Source organism: Lepidochelys kempii, chromosome 2, assembly GCF_965140265.1.
Source record: "Lepidochelys kempii isolate rLepKem1 chromosome 2, rLepKem1.hap2, whole genome shotgun sequence".
NCBI classification, from domain to species: Eukaryota; Metazoa; Chordata; order Testudines; family Cheloniidae; genus Lepidochelys; species Lepidochelys kempii.
In genome coordinates, this window is record NC_133257.1 from 62,665,467 (window position 1) to 62,685,428 (window position 19,962).

Here is a 19,962-nt window from a genome sequence, read left to right on the forward strand (position 1 = left end):
CACCAGATTACCCAAGTTTTTCACCTAAGCAGACAGAGCAGCGATAATTTTGGTGTGAGGCCAGCTCGAACATCACACTGCCATACACAGATGAGGGCCGCAGGTTCAAATCTAAAATTTCACACTAGCAAGCTTTTAATTTCAAAAGACCACCCCCACATCCCATGCACAAACAAATTATTTAGCATCAGCTTAAGGCTATACGTTCCGCGCCAACACAAAATGAGTGTGGCGTGTGAAGAGGCAGAGGAAAATGGGTTAGGGCTTAAACTGATTTCAGATTGCAAGGCTGAAGTTCTTCAGACCATATGTGTTTAAGATGCAGGTTAATCGTTAGGCAGAGCTGGGAATAGAACTCAGATCTCTGTGACAGACCCAAGTCTCATTCATGTTGCCATGCTTCCTTTTAGGTGAAATAGGCTAAATTAGGCTAGGTTCCTCAAGGAGATAACACAATGTGGCTCTCTTCCATCTCTAGTAGCCCTCAAAATTAGAGATGTTTGAGTCTATTACTGCCCCCATGCTAGTGAAAATGGTCCTTTTGCTGAAGTGATAGGAGTACATGTTTTAGTTGTAGAGATCCCAGGTTCAGCAGCTGACTGCACTTGTCTGTGTTTAAACCACTGGTCCATACTCTGCCCCCAGAGTCAGGAATAGAAACCTGGAATACTTATAGCCAACATTCTAGTGCTAATTCACAAATAGTTGTCATCGTCTTTGGGATGCTCCTCATAGAGAATAACAACATGCCTCCACTACCACTTACTCCTATAACTGAAGTGAAGAGCTCTGAGCTGTGCATCTGAAGGTTGTAAGTTCAAATTTGGATAATGAATCATGTCGGGAAAAATGTATATGTTAGTATTAGGATTTTGGTATAGTTTGAGAGGATTTTGCATTGCAGAACATATTTGAATGTTGAGTTAATAGTTTAGTGTATTTTGGTTAATGAGTGCAGTGCTTTTAAGAACAGGGTGGGGGGCACGTATTAGGGTATGTTTGAAGAAGACTGAGAGCAGTATATGTGAGATGGTGGTTGTGTGTGCAGAAAGTGGGAAGACCCTGCCCGTGTAAGCTCTGGAAAGGTCAGATCTTGATTTAATAAATATTCTTTCCAGAAAACTTCACCCTTGAAGGTGTAATAGTAGCACTTATTAGGGCACTGGATGCCTCTGGGCATTGCTAATGAGCTTCAGAGACTTTTGCCTATAGGTCACCAATATGAAACCAGACACTGGAATTAATATTACCAATACCGTCAAACAATCAATATCAAACACTAGTTCAACCATAAATTGCTTTATTAAATCCAAAGGCCAAATTGTATCTGTACAATTGCTCTAAACATGTCTAAAAATCCTACACAATAAGCAATTCCTACCTCTGTTCAGTAGAAATCATTCATAAGCATTTGATCAAGATACTCACGAAAGGGCAAGACCTGGGTGCTTAAACCCTTCAAGAGTTCATTCTTTAACAAACAAGTGATGTCATTGCAATTGCTGACTTTAGCTAAGAAACAGATTTGGGCACTCTGGGGTTGGACTCTTTTCTTAGACCTGGACTAGACAAGAATTATAACTGGGTTGCTTTCTTCAAGATAATATTGATATGTTAAAGGACACTACCAGTACATTACTGAACACTTTTAATCAGTTTATGACCATCTTCTATAATTTAGAGTGTTTTTCAAGGACTTTTCCTCCTATCTTACCAGTTACCTTTTAATGTCCGCATTCTTCCCAAAACTTGTCTTTTAAACGTATTATTTTCAAGGCCCTGTTACATTTACCTCCAACCCCTCTGTTTTCAAAGCATTTTCATGGCTGCTAAAAACTCCTTTGTTTTAGTTAAACTACAAAATATATATTTTCCTTCCTTCCTTACACCAGCCCAATTCAGTTAGGGATTAACAGTTGTTCTTTTCTAATGGATGCGTGGTAGCCCTCTTTATGAGATGAGTTTCGGTCTCAGTTCCAGCTCCCATATGGTCACAAAGTAACTACCACACTTTGCTTTGATTGGCAGACTCAGCAGAGAGGCCAAGAATTTCATGGGCCATGGAATAAGTCCCACCTGTTACTTCTAAAGGTAATTCCTCCAGCTAAAGGTTGAGGTATGATGGCTGGGCAGTGTGTTGCTCTGCTGCTGCCCAATAGATAAGCAGAGGGCTTTTTTCAGTAGGGCTGTATGGGCACTCATATTGTTAAAGCTGGAGTTTTTGGTTATATGCAGATATCTCATTTTGTTAAAGCTATCTAATGAGCATATGGAGCTGAACAAACCTAGGCAGCTGTGCAGTTACTGACAGACGGATGAAGGTGAAGAGGAAAACAAATGCTCTTCTCTTGCTGAAGCAATGCAATCTGGGCCCTCCAGATCTCTCTGCCTAATGTGTCAAACCTCTCTAGATCATCTGCTGCTAGTCATGACTTTGGAAGAGGCTGGAGCTTTCACATCAGTAACAGCATGTTCAAAAGGCCAAGGGTCAACCTAGCACGTAATGTGAGATACAAAGGGGGTCTGGTTACCATATGGGATATTATCTTCCATTTCCATCCTTTAATTCAGACCTCTCTTCTTCCCAGTACTAATTGGAGGATCCTTTACCCACTGTGGTGAAAATCCAGAGAGCCAGCTGGGAAATAAGCTATTGAAAAATCTCCCTCTGACATGCTAGTCAATTTCAAGTTAGTTAATACTCAAAAATTCCTACTGATACATATCTTCTAAGAAGTTACTTACCTTTTGAGGAACTGGGTTCAGAAGGGTACAAGAGCATTAGATTCAACTGTCCGCTACTCCAGATTTGTCGCCAGGCCCTGGCTGGATTTGAATGACCAGATTTCTCAAGTGATAACTGTCTCATGGCAGCGGTTCCAGACAAATCACAATTTTATTTTCTTGGCGAGCCTACTGATTCTGTGCAAGAATAATACTGATTGTCTCCTATAGGGAATCTCAAACATTATTAACTTTTGAGTTATGTAATTTGTCTTCAACAAGTGGTCCAGAAATAAATAAATTCTGTGCAGCCCAGCATACCTATTCCACTTGCTAATTCTCTAAACAGGCTTCCTGATGAAAAGGCTGACCAATTCTTTACCCACTGAAATCTTAGTCTTAGGACAAGAATTGGATAAGCTTTTTTTATTTTCATTTTCCCTTCATAACTTACTCCTTTTGATTTACTCCCTCTACACTTCTTAGACTCTAATTGACCACATTGCTGAGATCAACCCTCTTGAAGAGCTGCTCTTTACAGTCCTAAGAGGCTCTTTCCCTTTGTAGAGGACCCTGATGGCTTGCAGGATTGCATCCATTTATTCACCTGATTTATTGCTGGGCACATGATAGCCCACCATCGTTACTGAAGTTATAACGGGTCATTCATCAGTTGTGCTAAATTTGACATCATGGCCCTGCCATATACTGACAGCCAGATGTTCAGGGAACCTTTAGACTAGGACTCGAAGAAAATAAAAAGGTGAATAATGTGCCTATCACACAGGAAAAGTTGGAAGCTTTCATTTCCAGTTCTAATTTTTATGCCCAGCCAGACTTCAGGTATACCTCTTCATTTGATATACCAGAAAGAATAAGAAGCTCCTGTTCTTGTCAGGTCTGTGGTACTGCTTGTGGTGGCAGTGTCCATCTCCAGTTCTATCAAAAGTCATAAGAACATGAAAACAGCCATAGTGGATCAGACCAAAGGTCCATTTAGCCCAGTATCCGGTCTTCCAACAATGGCCAATGCCAGGTGCCCCAGAGGGAATGAACATCAAGTAATCCATTCTCTGTCGCCCATTGCGAGCTTCTGCCAGACAGAGGCTAGGGACACCATCCCTGCCCATCCTGGCTAATAACCATTGATGGACCTATCCTCCATGAATTTATTTAGTTCTTTTTGAACCCTGTTATGGTCTTGGCCTTCACAACATCCTTTTGACTAGAGGGGCTTCTTTGCTTTCAACACTTAAGACAGAAGAGTTGGATCATTTGTCAAAAGCAGTTACTTCCTGCTTCTTTCCTTGCTGTCCTGCTTCTTGTAGTCTGGAGAAGAAATCTAGGGTATTAAAGAGATTATTCAATACCTGTTCAGCAATAGAGGCAATGTTGAGCAACTCTCAGAATCCTGATCAATTTTGTTGATAGAAAAGAGATCTCAAAACGATTATCCTATCTTAGAGCACCAACTCAATGTCCTTAGCAATTATACCAAATAATATTTTAGCCTCCAAAATGCTTGTCTACTTTTTACATAATCCCCAAGCAGAAGTAATCCCTATGGTTTTGTCTTGCAAGTCTTCTTCAATATTGTGCTCTGCCTTTTGGATTTTCATCTGTGCTGTAAATTTTCAGCAAGCTAGTGTTAGTGACAGATCCATTTCTGGAAACAAGTGTTGGCAACTTTTCCCTATTTAGCTGATTGCCATCAACATGCCGTTGAGTATCCAATCTTGTGCACCTTAGTGCCGATCAAAACTATCCCAACTGACTGAAACTATCTTGAACATAAGAATAGTGAAGCTTATGAGAAATTGGCCATTGAAAATGAATAGATTGAGGGACAGTTTGGTATATTTGATAAAAGCATATAGTTAAAGTGTATATAGAAAGATTTGTTATCCTATTATAATTTTAATAAAACAAAATTATAACCCTTATTTGAAGCGTTAGTTTATACATTTAACTCTTGAAAAATTCTTAACACCTGCCCACAGTGTGTTAAATTTGTAATGGATAACTTAGAGCTTCCTTCCATGTACTTTCAATATCGTGTAGGATAAAGTCTCTCTGACATTTAATTGGTGCACTATGGTGATTGGAAATGCAATAATTTATCAGTTATGGCAAAAAATCAGCTGATTTTTCGTGAACCTATATTTAACTGGAGAGTGCCTCTGTCAAGCACATTTATACAGTAGAACCTCAGAGTTATGAGCACTAGATTTACGAACTGACCAACCACACACCTCATTTGGAACCAGAAGTACGCAGTCAGGGGCCTCTGCAGGAGGCCAGGAAGCAAATACAGTACTGTGTTAAAATGTACACTATTAAAAAAAAAGGAAAGCAGCAGCATTCTTCTGCGTAGTAAAGTTTGAAAGCTGTATTATGTCAATATTCAGTTGTAAACTTCTGAAAGAACCATAACTTTTTCTGAATTATGAACAACCTCCATTCCTGAGGTCTCTAATTACTGTATTTCAGTATTAAAAATATGCATTGTGGCCCTCTGGAAATGCTGACTTCTAACAAAACATACACTTTCCCAAACGTTGTTTGGAAAGACAATTGAGGTTCATTGTAAGAATGGGTTTCTCCAAATAGATGTCTTTAGAGAGAATACTTTACTGAGTCCTTTCATATTATATATTTCTTTACTGATTTCAGTGGAAACATTCAATGATAAAAGGGCAGTTTAAATGTGAGGTTTTTATATCAGTGCTTCAGACTTTTCAGTAAGATTCCTCAGACCATATGTAACACAGAATGTAAATCGACCTGTGCAGAAACCACACTGGTTAGCTCTCATTTTAGGGTTAAGACAGAAATTCACTCGGTTCAGTACTATGAACATAAACAGCTTCCCTGGGACTCATAACAGGTGCTGTTTTCCATGAATACATAAATTACATTAAATGAAACTTAACTTTAAAATGTTAGGATCCAATTCTCCAGACACTTTCCATTTGGAATAGCTTTGATTACCATAAGTTATCCCATTGACAACAGTATTAGTAGGATCAGTTATTTGCTCTTTATAAAATTTACTCACTATTTTTGACCTCTTAAATATTTGTGTCATGGGGTAGATACACCCCAACACAAGGTGTCAGGTCGCATGCAACAAATAATGGGTTACAGCTCAAGTGGCTAGAATAGATACTAATGCCCTAGCCTATAAAGCAGGGCACCGTGGCCGGAGCCCCACAGGGCCCCGTGGGGCTGCCCTGGGCCACGGAGCTGGAGCCCTTGAGTAGTGCCTGCACCCTGAGGTAGGTATGGGGCAGGGCAGGGGGACCCTGGCCAACCCTTCTCCACCAGGTCCTGACCCAGGCCTCTGTAAAATCAGGAGTCTGCAGTTTGGCTCAGTTTCCTATTTTGAGAGTTGTGTTCCCTGGGTTGCTTCCTACCCTTGGTTCCTGCTCTGTGAGTTTTCCTGGGGGCGTCAGCATTCCAATTCACTCTTCCTCCAAGGTCTGGTGGTTCTGCCGTTGATCCCAGTGGGTTGACCTCCATGGTCTGTAGCCCCTGCAGCTCCCTGGCAGGAGCCTCCAGTATGCATCTGCTCTCCTCCTCAGCCAGCCCAGACTGAGCTAGACCACTCCCTTTTATATCCTGTCTCCTGGTTGAGCATGCCCGGCAGAGGCAAGGGGTGTGGCCTCTTTGGCCCACAGTGTGCGGTTAACCTGAGCGGGGTCAGTGCAGGGTAGTTACACCCTGCCACACACTCTATCCCTCAAGCAAGGACCCAGCGAGGGTCCTTCTCCTTTGTCCTCCCCTCCCATTGAGGAAAAGAAGTCCGCATTAGCATGATCCCTACCTATATGGTGTAGCACACTGAACTTGTAGTCTTGGAGGGAGAGGTACCACCACATAATCTGGGCATTCGAGTCCTTCATGGTGTTGATCCAACGGAAAGGTGCATGGTCCGTGATGAGGCGGAAGGGGCCCCCTCATAGGTAATACCTTCGGGCCTCAATCGCCCACTTCACTGCTGAGCCCTCCTTGATGGTGGAATATTTAGTCTCCCTGGGGTGTAGCTTCCGGCTCAGGTAGAGCATGGGGCGTTCCTCCCCATCCAGCTCCCGTGACAGTACGGCCCCAAACCCCACTTCTGAGGCATCCGTCTGTAGGATGAATGGCTTCGAAAAATCTGGGTGAAATAGATACACCCCATCACAATGTGAAAGATAAGAACCCTGTGATGAACTGTACACATTTAGTTGAGCGCACACACCATTGCTTCAGAGTTTACTGTGTTTGCAATTAAGTTATTTTATTTTTTTAAACAGGATCTATCTCACACATCCTCTCCTGACATATCACATACTACTTTGATCCAGTGTTGACAGTACTGCTAGAGCTTTGATTTAACTTCATTGTATTTTAGTCTTTGCTAGACTGTCTTGCCTGTTCACATTTTACTGTATTTATACTGTGCATTAGTGGTTTACATTTTTGTTTTTTATTTTTATTTTTCCAGTAGCACCCATAGTGTTCCAGGTGCCATACAAACACAAAAGAACATAGAAGTTTTAAATATGGTATTGGTTTTACAATACATAGTGTATTTCCCTGGTCATGATCAACTTATTTTTCTGCCAAAAAGTGTTCAATTTTGTAATGATTGTATTAGTTTTTCATAATTTCATCCTTAATTAATCATGTGGTGATGTTATATTGTTAGTCCCTTTAACTGAAACAGGAACAGGTTGGTGCAAGACTTAGATTTTACTCTATTTTACCAGCACATTAGAAACTGTAATGTATTTGGCATAATGCTATTTTTTGTTTGTAACTTAGTTATTGGAATTATAGGCAGTATTGCATTATGTAGATGGATACTTCATATAACTTTACTTTGACTGATATTCCTATTTCTGGTTTGTATCTCTGATTTTATACTGTGGTGGTATCACTTCAGCTTGCCTCTCTCTGACTGTTCATTTATTTAGTTTCATTTTACTGCTATTGTTATAGTACGTATGCGATGTGAGCTGAATCTTGTTGAGTAACTCGCTCCGTCAAGTAATACTTATGTTTGTGGGCAACCTGCTACAAACCCTTTACATTTTTAGAAAATTAGTTATCTGCAATTTATACTGTTAAGCTTTCTTAATGCATTGATTTACAGTTCAGTATTCAAATAGTGTCTAAACCTTTTCTGAAAAATAGTAACTCTTACGTTTTATCATCTTTGTGTGAACAGAGATTCTGGTACCCAATCCCAACTCCCATTAACTTGAATGGGAAGATAGTTTGTGTTCCCCTGCAGACTGATGAGTAGAAGTTGTTAATGATAATACATTTGTTCAGTGATTTTTCCATAGCAGTTTCCTTACTTTTAAAAAAAAAGGATTGTTTTGGGGACAACCTAGAGAATACTTTTTTAATGTGTCTGTAAAAAATAGCAGATTTTGCTTTTTGTGCTGTCAAATTAGCAGGTTATTTTAATAATTAAGTTATATGAAGATAGCTGGAATTATATAAGAATTCCTGCCAGCTGTGATATTGGAGCACTAAATATATGCAGCTTACTGTTACATTATACATTAAGTCCCATTTCATTATTAGATAGCATACCATTCAACTTCGAATTTTAAGTTTCTGTGCCTTTTTATGGCTAATGTTTTTAGTGCGATTTTTTTTTAAGGAACTTTTATTATCGTAGTTTCTGTGCCTTTTTATGGCTAATGTTTTTAGTGCGATTTTTTTTTAAGGAACTTTTATTATCGTAGTCTCTGTCTTTTCTGAACTGATTATTTTGTGTTCCATGATGTACTCTAAGGCTAAGATAAGAAACTTGTTCAGTAACTCCTCGCTTAACATTGTAGTTATGTTCTTGAAAAATGCAATTTTAAGCGAAACGATGTTAAGCTAATCCAATTTCCGCATAAGAATTAATGTAAATTGTGGGGGTAAGATTCCAGGGAAATTTTTTCAGCCAGACAAAAGACATTATATAGATATACAGGATACATTTTAAACAGTTTTAAACAAACAATGTAATATAGGTATAAATTTTAAACCAACAATTTAATACTGTACTCAGCAACGATGATAGTGAAGCTTGGTTGAGGTGGTGGAGTCAGAGGTTGAAAGAGGGTGGATCATCCAGCTGCTCCTCTTGCTGTTCTTTCCAAAGTGCTGGGGGGTGCTCAACCCCTGGCTCTTCCAGCCCTCGCTGCCCTCCCACCCTGCCTTTTCCTACCCCTGCTCCACCTCCTCCTCCCGAGTGCCCCATGTCCTCGCTCCTCCCTGTGCCTCCCGCCTGCAGCTATCAGCTGTTTCGGGGTGTTCAGGAGGCTCTAGGGGGGAGGAGGAAGGCTGCGCACCGCGTCCCCCCCAGAGCCTCCTAAATGCTGCGAAACATCTGATTGCTGCAGGCAGGAGGTGCAGGGAGAGAGGGGGGAGTTGCTGATCTACGGGGCCACCAGCAGGCAGGAGGCACTGGGAGGGTGGAGGGGAGCTGTCAGCCCATCCTGGGTCCAAGCCCCCACAGCCAAACAATGTTATAAGCAAACATTGTGCAACATTAAATGAGTATGTTCTCTAATAGATCAATGACATAACAACAAAACAACATTAACTAGGATGACGTTAAGTGAGGAATTACTGTATTTAGAAAAAAGCTTTTGGGAAAAAGTTATACTGATTGTGAACTGGCCAGTTAAGTTTAATGGAAAAACAAATTATATTTGAAAGGGAATAGGTATTACAGAAGACTTTGCTTCTGTGTCTTTTAATTTTGTTGGACACAATTTAACATAACAAACGGCTGTTTAGTGTTATGGTGCCCTGTTAAGCTGTCATTTTCTTGAAAGTTAACTTATCGTTCCTTGAGGCATCAGCTCACATGGCACTGCTGTCAAATTTTAGCACCTAAATATAGACGCCATCCTTCAACTTCAAGCCGTGGACGACATGTACGCATTTTGTCCAGTGAATCTGAGTATCATGAAAAAAAAGCATGCATTTTTTATCTGACCTCGATTTACTTAAGTATGTTTTTCCTTGTAGAGGGATGAACTTAAGCATGTGCCTAATTTTAAGTGACTGTTTAAATGCTGTACTGGTTCAGGCCCCAGTGTCTTGTTTTGTATCATCTTTAGGACAAACCTCACAGTATCACTTTAATTTAAGTGCAGGCATGGTGAACATTGTACTGATACTCAAATAAGATAGTTCTTCCCTAAAGAGTTTACAATCTAAAAGACAGTCACAGGGAAGAGAAGACAAGACTCAGTAGGAGACCTAGAGGGAGGGAATTGACTAAGATTTTGCTCCAACATTATTCTTCTGTGATATGAAATTGGGATGGAGGTAATGTTTGACCCGGGCTAGTTATTGGGATGAAATAGTAAGGAAGAAAGCTTCAAAGGAAAAACTTAGCTATTTACTACAATATATTTATGCCTATGATTGGCCACAGTAAGATGCATTGTACGATGTTGCTGTAGTGTTGTTTTTATTCATTCAAAATATTATAGTTTATTAATGATGGGTCAAATCCTGCCCTCCATTGAAATCAGTGAAATTAATTCAGTGATGAATTTGGCCCATTAAATTCAGTTGTGATTAAGCATAAGAAAATAATGAAAGATGTCCAGTCTAATATCTAAATTCATTTCCTTTAAAGCTTCCCATATAGCTTATGCCACCAATTTTAACCTACTTTTAACTTATTTAATACGGAATATCTCCACAATGCTATTTTTAAAGATCCACAGTCGAGAAGGGTGTGGAATGATGGTTAGAGCAGGGACCTGGGAGTCTGAACTTGTGGGTTTTAGACCCTGCTCTGCTGTTGACTTTCTGCAGAACTTTTGACTTGTTACTTAATCTCTGTGACTCTATTTAAAATGTAAAATTCCAGGTAAAATGGGAATGGTACCCCACAAGGTAGGTAAGAGATGGAATACTTATCTCTAAGGCAGTTTGATATCCTCTCGTACAGAGGCAACTATTTATGTTATATCTACAGCTGCATTTGCTTTCTTTTTGTAGCACCAGCTATGTCAACATAGTTCTGGGAACTGAGATTAATCAAAGATGCTATTAAGCAAATAGAACACAACATGGTTGCATTGTGTATCCTAATCAACATGTTGTGGGGAGGGGGGGTTATCAAAGTTTGTCAATCAGTTTAATTATTGTGTTTGCAAGTTTCTAAATAGATATGACACATAGCAGAGAGAGAAATAAAAACTAAAAGTGTTCTTGATATATCATTAAAAAATAATGGTGCAAAAGAAGCTCACAGGTATAAAATTAACATAAACATTCTGGCTTCAGTTTCAGGCTGGTAATAGCACTGGCATATGGATGATGGAAGTGGGTTGGGTAGACCCTCTCTTTTATTTTATTTTTTTTAAATTAAGGAATATTTTCTTCTAACTGCATATTAGCTATATAAAATGCTTCCGTAGTGTGCTGATCATTCAAGATACTGAGTCATAAATGGGGCAGCTAATTGAAATAAAACTGTGAAAATAGATCCTTATAAATCTCAATGTATTATTTTTTCTTTAAGGACTACTACACCAGGGGAGACTAAACTTTTAGCCTCTGAAGTCTATGACATCCTTCAAGCTTCCAACATGTCAGACATGGATGGTGTGAATGAAATGAATTCTTGCCGGCGGAAAGCTCAGTTTTTCCTGGGCAGTACAAATAAACGTGCTAAAACAGTGGTTTTACATATAGATGGCCTTGATGATTCAGTAAGTAAATCCTAAGTACTTATCATTAGGAATCAGACTGGAAATGATAGGGAAATACTGTGATAATGTACATGCAAAATATATTCAAAATATGGTGCAAAATATATTCAAACATACTTTGCACCAAAAAAGAAGGGCATTCAAAGAATGCTTTTATTATTTTCATGTATGCCAGCAACTCCTGAGAGTCATATTTTGAAATACTGATATATAATTTAAAGACATTTAATGCAAGAAATATTTATGGCTAGTTGCTTTGTAACTTTGTATTTTTAAATAATTCCATTTCCATCTTTGCCAATTTTGTTTCCTGTTTCAGTCACCTTTAGAATAATTGAGGTACTGCCTTTTATCAATCTCGATTCATGATATTTCTCTGTGGTCAGAGCACTGGAATCAAAACCATTCCTTGTTTTTCACAATTGCCTGTACAGCATGAGAGATTCTAGCCACTGACTAATCTTCTATTATAACTCTAAGGAACGTTGAATTTTGTTAGCGTCCTTTTGCTACATCATCTTGTAGTCTGTGAGATGTTTTCTACTATAGTGACCAGACTGGCACTTGAGATAGTGAGATCTCACTGAGTCTTTATGTAAGGTCAAAATAACTTCTACAGATTTATCCACCATACCCTGTGTACAACACCCCAGGGCTATGTTTGCTTTTTTACGGCTGCCAAATAGCATGTAGATTTTTTAAGCATGTTCTTCACAAATGCCCTCAGGTCTCTGTATCTTCAGCTTTGTACCCATTTTAAATGATCAGACCTGATCCTTTGTTTTGTTACTTTACGTTTTTCCAAGTAAGCATGTCTGGGAACCCAGTTTATCAATAGCATTCCCTTCCTCATATTTTCTTGTGAGTACATTTAGCTCCTTTTGAAATTAGATTGTACTCCAAGTCATTTGTATGCGTAGTAAAGAAATAAGTACTTACCTTGGAACCCTTCACTTGTTCGTTTATCAGCATCACTTGCTTTTGTATCTTCAAACCAGTTTTTAATACATTCCAATAGTATGCTCCTATTATGTTTACTAACATTGTAGATCATTTGTGCATCAGAGTCTCTAAAGCTTCTCTAAAACACAGATAAACTCTATCCACTTCTCCTTTGTCTGCCAATTCAAGTACATATAATCCCGTAAATGGACTGAGGCCAGCAGGTCTGAAGACCTCTTATTTGTGTTCCCTGACAAATGGAGCTAATGCAGCTCTTTGCAATTTCACTTTTTAAGCGTTGTGGCAAAGATATTCATTGCTATCCTAGTAAAAAGTGTATAACAAGGTATTTAGATGTTTGGATCCAGAGAGCAGAACTTCGGGCTTCTCCGGTTGCCTGGAATACACCAGCATGTTTTCTCAGCTCATTATTAAAGGAAAAGAAGAATCTGGCTGTGTGCTGGCTGGATTAGCTAATGTACATAGTTCTGAGTTTCATGAGCCTATCAAAGAAACCCTACTGATATTCGAGGTGCCTGGAATAACACAGCAGCAGTAAAACATCCCTACAAAGCAGTTTTAAGTGTTAGAATAAGTTGGGAACTATACAATGGTAGAGGATGTGAACAATAACAATAATTTAGCTTTATATAGCACTTGACAAAGAAGATTCGGTCTGAGGTATGTGTGTAACTTCATCTATGTGTATGCATATGCATGGCTGGCCTTAGCATTTTTTGCCAGGTCTGTGAAACATTCTTACTGTCAAATAACTAACTTCATCCCTGCCAAAATTAAAGCAAAAAAACCAGTTTCTGTCTGCAATGCTTCTTACCTGCCCCCATAATTGACTCTTGGCTCCAGCGATGACCCATTACCTTCCTCTGTGTATTCATGTGAATAAAGAGCAGAGTCTGTTTTTATTAAATTATTTTTCTTTTTAAACTTAAGAACTATTTCAATGTATCAAACACATCTGCAGGAATTCGAAGTTTTGAATAGACTTGTCTGATTTTTTGGGCCTGGAAATTCATATGTCAGAGTTGACCTACTTAAGGCTTTTTACCAGTTCATGTTTTGTAAGAGTGATTGGAAATCCTGTAAATCTATCTTGACTTGTTGGAGACCTCAAATAGTTCTTGATCAGTTCATTCAAAATAAAGCTACATTCTGTAGAGTTTGATAATGATCTCAGTCAAAAAACAAAAAATGTAGTACAACAGAAGTCTGTTGATTGATCTACTGCCGTCTAATCTTCCCAATAAGACTTCATAGTGGTAACAAATGGGTAGTCTGTATAATTTTAGCCGGAGTTGGCAGGATTTTTTGTCAGCCCCAAATAATCAGAATCTTTTATTAATTTTTAAGAACACTACACGAGAGGCAGCCTTAGCACTTTTGGGCCCACTTTTTGTTATCCTTCCCACTCCCCCATGAACTGCAAATGACTTGTCTACCATAATTATTGGTAGGGGGGGAGGGATAGCTCAGTGGTTTGAGCTTTGGCCTGCTAAACCCAGAGTTGTGAGTTCAATCCTTGAGGGGGCCTTTAGGGATATGGGGCAAAAATTGGGGATTGGTCCGGCTTTGAGCAGGGGGTTGGACTAGATGACTTCCTGAGGTCCCTTCCAACCCTGATATTCTATGATACTTCACAGTACACAGAGTTGGCCTGATGGTTTTGGGAACAGTTGGCAAGATGAGTCTTTGATATGCATCTCAGACTTAACTGACTCATTATATAAAACATGGATACCTGAGTTACCTTTAGGTTTTGTTTTCCCCAACCCTAAATTCCATGCTGTGGTAGAAGGATTGCCCAGCTGGGATTTGTTCATAGTTATCAATGGAAAGGACAGTTGTCCAAATAGCTGGAGGTTGCCAAGTCTCCAGCTAGTGAAGGGATTTGTACACACTCTGCTGAGGCTTAGCATTCATGTAGTGTTTTACAACTTAAAGTAGTAAACTTTCTGTGGAATAGGTATTACTCCATTTAGGGAAACAGAGGCACAGATTATATGATTTGACCAAGCTCTCAGAAGGAGAGACTCTGTCAGTTGATATATGTATCCATGCAATCACCCCTTGTTTAGTCTACTAAACCATGTTGCCTCTCACCCTTTTGTGCCTTCCCTCCTCGTGGCCAGAAGTGGTTTTATTTGTCTTTCACTTGTACAATGCAGTTTGCCCCCTCCCCCCCCACACTTTTGTGTAAAGATATTTAGCCCAGGCCTACTATATTGCCACAATTCTAATTATTAATGTTCTTTAATACAGTCCAAAATGACATTCATATGTGCATGGAAGTAAGCTGAGTTTTGCCTCTGTATAGTTTAGCTGAACCAGTTAGTTAGCAGATTGATGAAACTTGACTAACACTTGAGTCTATAAGACTGTCAAGGTGTGTATATATGTATCTATCTCTGGTAACCCACTACAATGTAGCTTTTTTGTTTGTGGTAACAGTCTCCCAAATAGATATTTTACTCTCTTTGTAGTAACCATCTTGTTTTCTAAATACTGAAAAAGTAAGAAAACATTTTAAGGTAATGTAGACTAGATGCAACCAGTATAGGTCAATGTAATGTTATTGCACAGTAGGCATTGTCACTTGCTTTAAACATAACATGCAGTTGGTTTTTTAACCAAACATTTTTTCCCTTGAAATCAGAGTTAAGATTATGCTGTGCTTTGATGTCCATGAGCTGCCACAGATGAGGTAGCTGAAGGATACAACAGCTGCTTTGATGCATTCAGTCAGTATGGATACAAGGTGTCTGATAAATAGCAACTTAAACACTAACTACACATCAATGAGCGCTCCACTCAATCCGGACTTAACCTCAGGGGACTGTTTAGCTGATCATACGGAGAAAAACATTCTTTGCTTTTCAGCACTTTTTCCTGATTATTTACAGTTGATTCCATCCTTGTCTGACTTTTAAAATATAAGCAAAAATGTTGTAAATTTTGTTATGACAAGGTTTGTAGCAATATGAAATGTCAGTGTATGTGTATTAAAAATAATTGTAACCAGCACTATTTATTTTCTTCTGCAAAATTACCTTATTTACCAACTGTCTTAAAAGATGCAGGAGTTTGTCATAACATCCACGGTTAATACTTTTGTATGGCCTTTGCATGTTAATACTTTATTTTTTTTTAGTCTCGAAGGAATCTTTGTGAAGAAGCCTTGTTGAAAATTAAAGGAGTTATTAGCTTTACATTTCAAATGGCGGTTCAAAGATGTGTGGTCCGAATTCGCTCAGACTTAAAAGCAGAAGTAAGTACTTGCAACTGTGCTTGCTTTAAGGCCTGTGCATCTGTTGCAGTTCTATAACACTATTTTCCTTTATTTTCCTTGTGTTTTCTCCCTCTTGTAGGCTTTGGCAACAGCAATAGCATCAACCAAAGTTATGAAAGCACAGCAAGTTGTGAAAAGTGAAAGTGGAGAGGAGGTGAGATACAGTTCATTCTAACTAGAGGTGGATCTGGCTTGGATCTTTGGTACCTGTACTACAATGCCCATCACTTCTATTCTTAAGGAACTGTACATTGTTGTACTTGTCAGAGATTCATACACAACATAAAGAGGTTAAAGTGTATACTGCCCAAAGATGTGAATCCATATAATAGTATTCCTAGAAATTACTGTTGAACTGTTAGCAAGAGGTGTAACCGTACAGGACAGCCATCTCCTGCTGACACTAGACTCTCCTGACCTGGAGAGATGAGTCGGGAAACTGAGATTTGGTTTCTGTCAAGAAGGCAAATCTCAATGATGTGGTTTTATTTCACAGCTGTAGAGAAAGATAGTCTGACTTTTTGGTGGTATGTTTTTACCTTAAACCTGTACTTTTCTTGCATATGGTCTAAATAAAATGGATTGACAGTGCCTAATATCTACCATGGCAGTTATTTAGGGAAGTGTTCATTGCCTCTCAGGATGAGGCCCTTGTCTTTTTTTGTATTCATTTTGATTCACAGCATTTGACAATTTCTTGAACTCTTCTATTCATTAGGTGCTGGTTCCATTCCAAGATACTCCTGTAGAAGTAGAGCAAAATACAGATCTACCTGACTATTTGCCAGAGGATGAAAGCCCTACAAAGGAACAAGACAAAGCAGTATCCCGGGTTGGGTCACACCCAGAAGGTGCAGCCAGCTGGCTCAGCACAGCGGCAAACTTTCTGTCCAGGTCTTTCTACTGGTGACTTGCGTTGTGGTTAAAGGACTGCATGAACAACCAACAGGGTGGCCAGTTTTCCATTGGTGTGGTGAACTGCCAAGTGCAATTTGCAATAAATTATCACGAAAAGATTTTAGATTACACAAATGTATGCTGCATTTTACATTTTATTGGCCATTTAGCCTGTTAGGCAGGTCAAAGGACAGAGGCCTCAGATCAAGTCGCTTTTGTTTGTTTTCACGTACATTTTATTGTCTCCTTTTTTAAATGGGTCCATTATTAAAAACCAAACATTTATGCTTATGGAGCTTTAAGTTTGACTTCACACGAAGCAAGCGATAGGGAGAACCCATTCAACTCAAGTCTCAGGACCTCTGAAAGGAAATTCTTATTAGTTCTAGTTGTGCATGAATCAAAATGCCTTTTTTGTTTTGCCTTATTTCAGATTTATTTCTTTTGGTTTTCTAGACATTGACTCCAGATGAAAATATACCCTGCCTTTGTTTTGCCTTTTATTTTTGCCAACCATGTTCAGAACCAGCATTTCATATTAAATTTCTGTATGAAAATAAAATTGCTACACACTTGAACTTTATAACCCCTTATGTTTGTTGAAATATTTTTCAGCCCTTAAACCACTGGTGAGCTATGAGATTAACATATAAGGGATTAAATGAGCAGAAAGAAGTATGTATGTATGTATATGTTATACAGTAAATAAACTGCTGTAGGAAAATCATTTCAATGATGGGTGTGAGTGACTTTGTGTATATAGTACCAGATACTACTGACTGCCATGTAGGCTGGTTAAGAAGATCATACTCCAAGATCCAGCTGTGATCTGCTCAACTGCTTATTGCAGTTTCTTCTGAGATAGAAGGTGGGTTGTTGGCCTTACTCCGTTATCAGATAGTGCCCACTATAAGTGACTATAATGGTAACTGAAACTTCATAAACTTGAAAAATAAAACAAATTGAATGCCTGTTCCGCCACAGTGCCACTCTCATAAATTTTGACTTTAAACTTTTATTGCTTGGCAGAAATCTGATCGGTAGTACTGTAGTTGTTTCCTCTTATTGCCTTCATTATTTTCCCATGAAAGCACATCAACGTGGATAAGACAAAAACCATACCTGAACAATTGGTTTTGTCTTGTTGTTTGCAGACAGTGTAAGTTTAAAGATGTCTTGGTGATTAACATCTTCTCTCTGTTTTGTGACCAGAAAAGATAGCAAAAGTAGGTAGAATCTATGAAAGTAGATATTGAAATATTAGTAAGCATTTTCAGTGTTCTGAAAACTACAGTACTGCTTTGTTGCTTCACAGGAATACAGCTAAAAAACTGTAATGCTATTATAAAACTGACCAAAAAAAATGTTTTTTGTGATGACATCCATGCTATAACATTGGCTACATTTTCAATTTGGAGACTGAGACAAATGTTTGCTCCATAAAAGTTACTCCCCAGTGTTATGGGCAGGGAGTAAAATCATTCACAGGCTTTCATATTAATGCAACAGTGTACAGGAAAGAATAGTGTAAAATAACAACAGTAACAAAAGTCAGAGTTGACCCACTCAAATTCAGTGTCATTCGGGGACGAAAAAGGTTACTTTCAGACTAGATGTCTCTGTTTTTTAATGTAGCTAGCTCATTTTGATTCAGGTTTATACGCACAGATTGAAAATACAAGCTTTCCAGGGCATGTATTGCTTTAAATATGTAATATTACTCATTTTGCAGTCTAGAATGTTACAGTACCAAATGTGTTTGAAAAGCCCTCTGTTCTATAGCCATGAATGCAAAGTTTACTTTTCTCTGTTAACATTTGTTTGCATTTTGTATTACTGCACATCTACTTACTAAATTACTATACCCCTTTGGATATTAATGGTTCAATACAAGTAGGTATTACAGTTTGTGCATTCAGTCTTTAGGTATGCTATTTTTTGACAGTATTGCAGGTCTTGTAAAACAGTTAAGGCATCTGTACAAGTTTTTGAAATATATTGTAAAATAATAAAGGGTAATATAACTAAACTAAACATACTCCTGCATCCTGTGGTTTTTGGGGTATAGTAATGACAATTGACTTCTGTTATGTTCTTGGGTTTTCTACTTCTAAAAGCTCATGCTCTTTATTTTTGGATTTCAAGAGAGAGAAACACAAATACCTCATCATAATATCAAATGACCCATGCTCAACCATTTCTTTAGTGTGTTATGTCCTGCATGCTGCAAATATTTTTAGAATGTGCTTTTATTTAAACAGTATTCTTCGAGTGACTGTGCATATTAACATAGGTTTTGTGCTATCTGGTGCAGCCAAATGGTAGGACCTTCTCCCAGCAGTGCCCATTAGAGTGCACGTGCAGCTCAGCAATAGTGCCTGATTCTCTGCCTGAAGAGGGGGATGAGGAGATACTGTTCAACAAGAGGAGCTATCAGATGGATAGAGACTTTGATCCTGATTTGGCACCTGATGAACATATGGGTATTGCTTCTGTGTCATCTCCTTTTGAGAACATTTTGCAATTCTGTGACCTGGTGGATTCTATGGCATCCACTTTGAACTTACCTTCATTGTTGTGCGAAGACATTACATCTGGTATTCAATGTTTTTGGTGCTATTTTCAGGTGATTAGTGTTACCATCTGTGCTGGATGGTCTCTTGTAGCCTGCTGAGACTATTTGGGCTACCCATGCTTCTTGTCAGCCTGTATCTAAGAAAGCTGAAAAGTTTTATCAGACACCTTATAAGGGTTGTTGTATTTTCACTCTCACCCTGTGCCGGACTCTCTAGTGGTTGCTGCTGCCAATAATAGGCTTCAGTCTGGTGAGGCCCATTCAACTGTGGACACAGAAGGGAAGAAAAGAATATTGATGCCCTGGGGCAGGGAGAGAGATTTTTGTTCTTCCTCATCTCCTTGAATTAGTGTGCCTTATTACCAGAAGGGTGATAGCCCATTACCAAGTCCATCTGTGGGAGAAGCTAGCTCTATTTGCACAGGAACTCTCAGATGGTAAGAGAAGCTTGGCAAATGCATTATTGATGGAGGGACAACATCTACACACAACATCTTCATCACAGTCTCAGCATAAAAAGAAATAAATCCAAACCAGACCTAAATCAAAACAATCTGTTCCTTCCTCTTCATCTTTACTGAATACAAGGCCTCAAATTTGATGTGAGGATCAACAGTTGTTAACCAATTGGTGAGAATGCATCCCTTTCTTCATTTGGAGACATGTCAGCTCATTTTATTGATACATGCTTACTGCATCAGACACAAGGATCCTAGAAGTTATAGAAAAGGGCAATGCAATACAATTTGAAAAGTTACCCCCTTTCAATTTCCCCTATCCTTCCCTTTTCA

At 38.8% G+C, this 19,962-nt stretch overlaps 1 protein-coding gene across 4 annotated transcripts in view; it reads left to right on the plus strand.

The window, feature by feature from the left end:
- Positions 1-18,630, plus strand: part of ARMC1 (armadillo repeat containing 1) — a 50,684-nt gene extending 32,054 nt beyond the window's left edge. For 3 of the 4 annotated variants that reach the window (XM_073331016.1, XM_073331015.1, XM_073331017.1), the window contains exons 4-7: positions 11,264-11,453; positions 15,562-15,678; positions 15,779-15,853; positions 16,418-18,630. In XM_073331016.1, coding sequence (XP_073187117.1) covers positions 11,264-11,453; positions 15,562-15,678; positions 15,779-15,853; positions 16,418-16,609 — 574 coding nt within the window. In that variant the 3' untranslated portion in view covers positions 16,610-18,630. The remainder of the gene's footprint in view (positions 1-11,263; positions 11,454-15,561; positions 15,679-15,778; positions 15,854-16,417) is intronic. The other variant, XM_073331018.1, reaches the window with a different exon arrangement.
- The last annotated feature ends 1,332 nt before the right edge of the window (positions 18,631-19,962 follow it).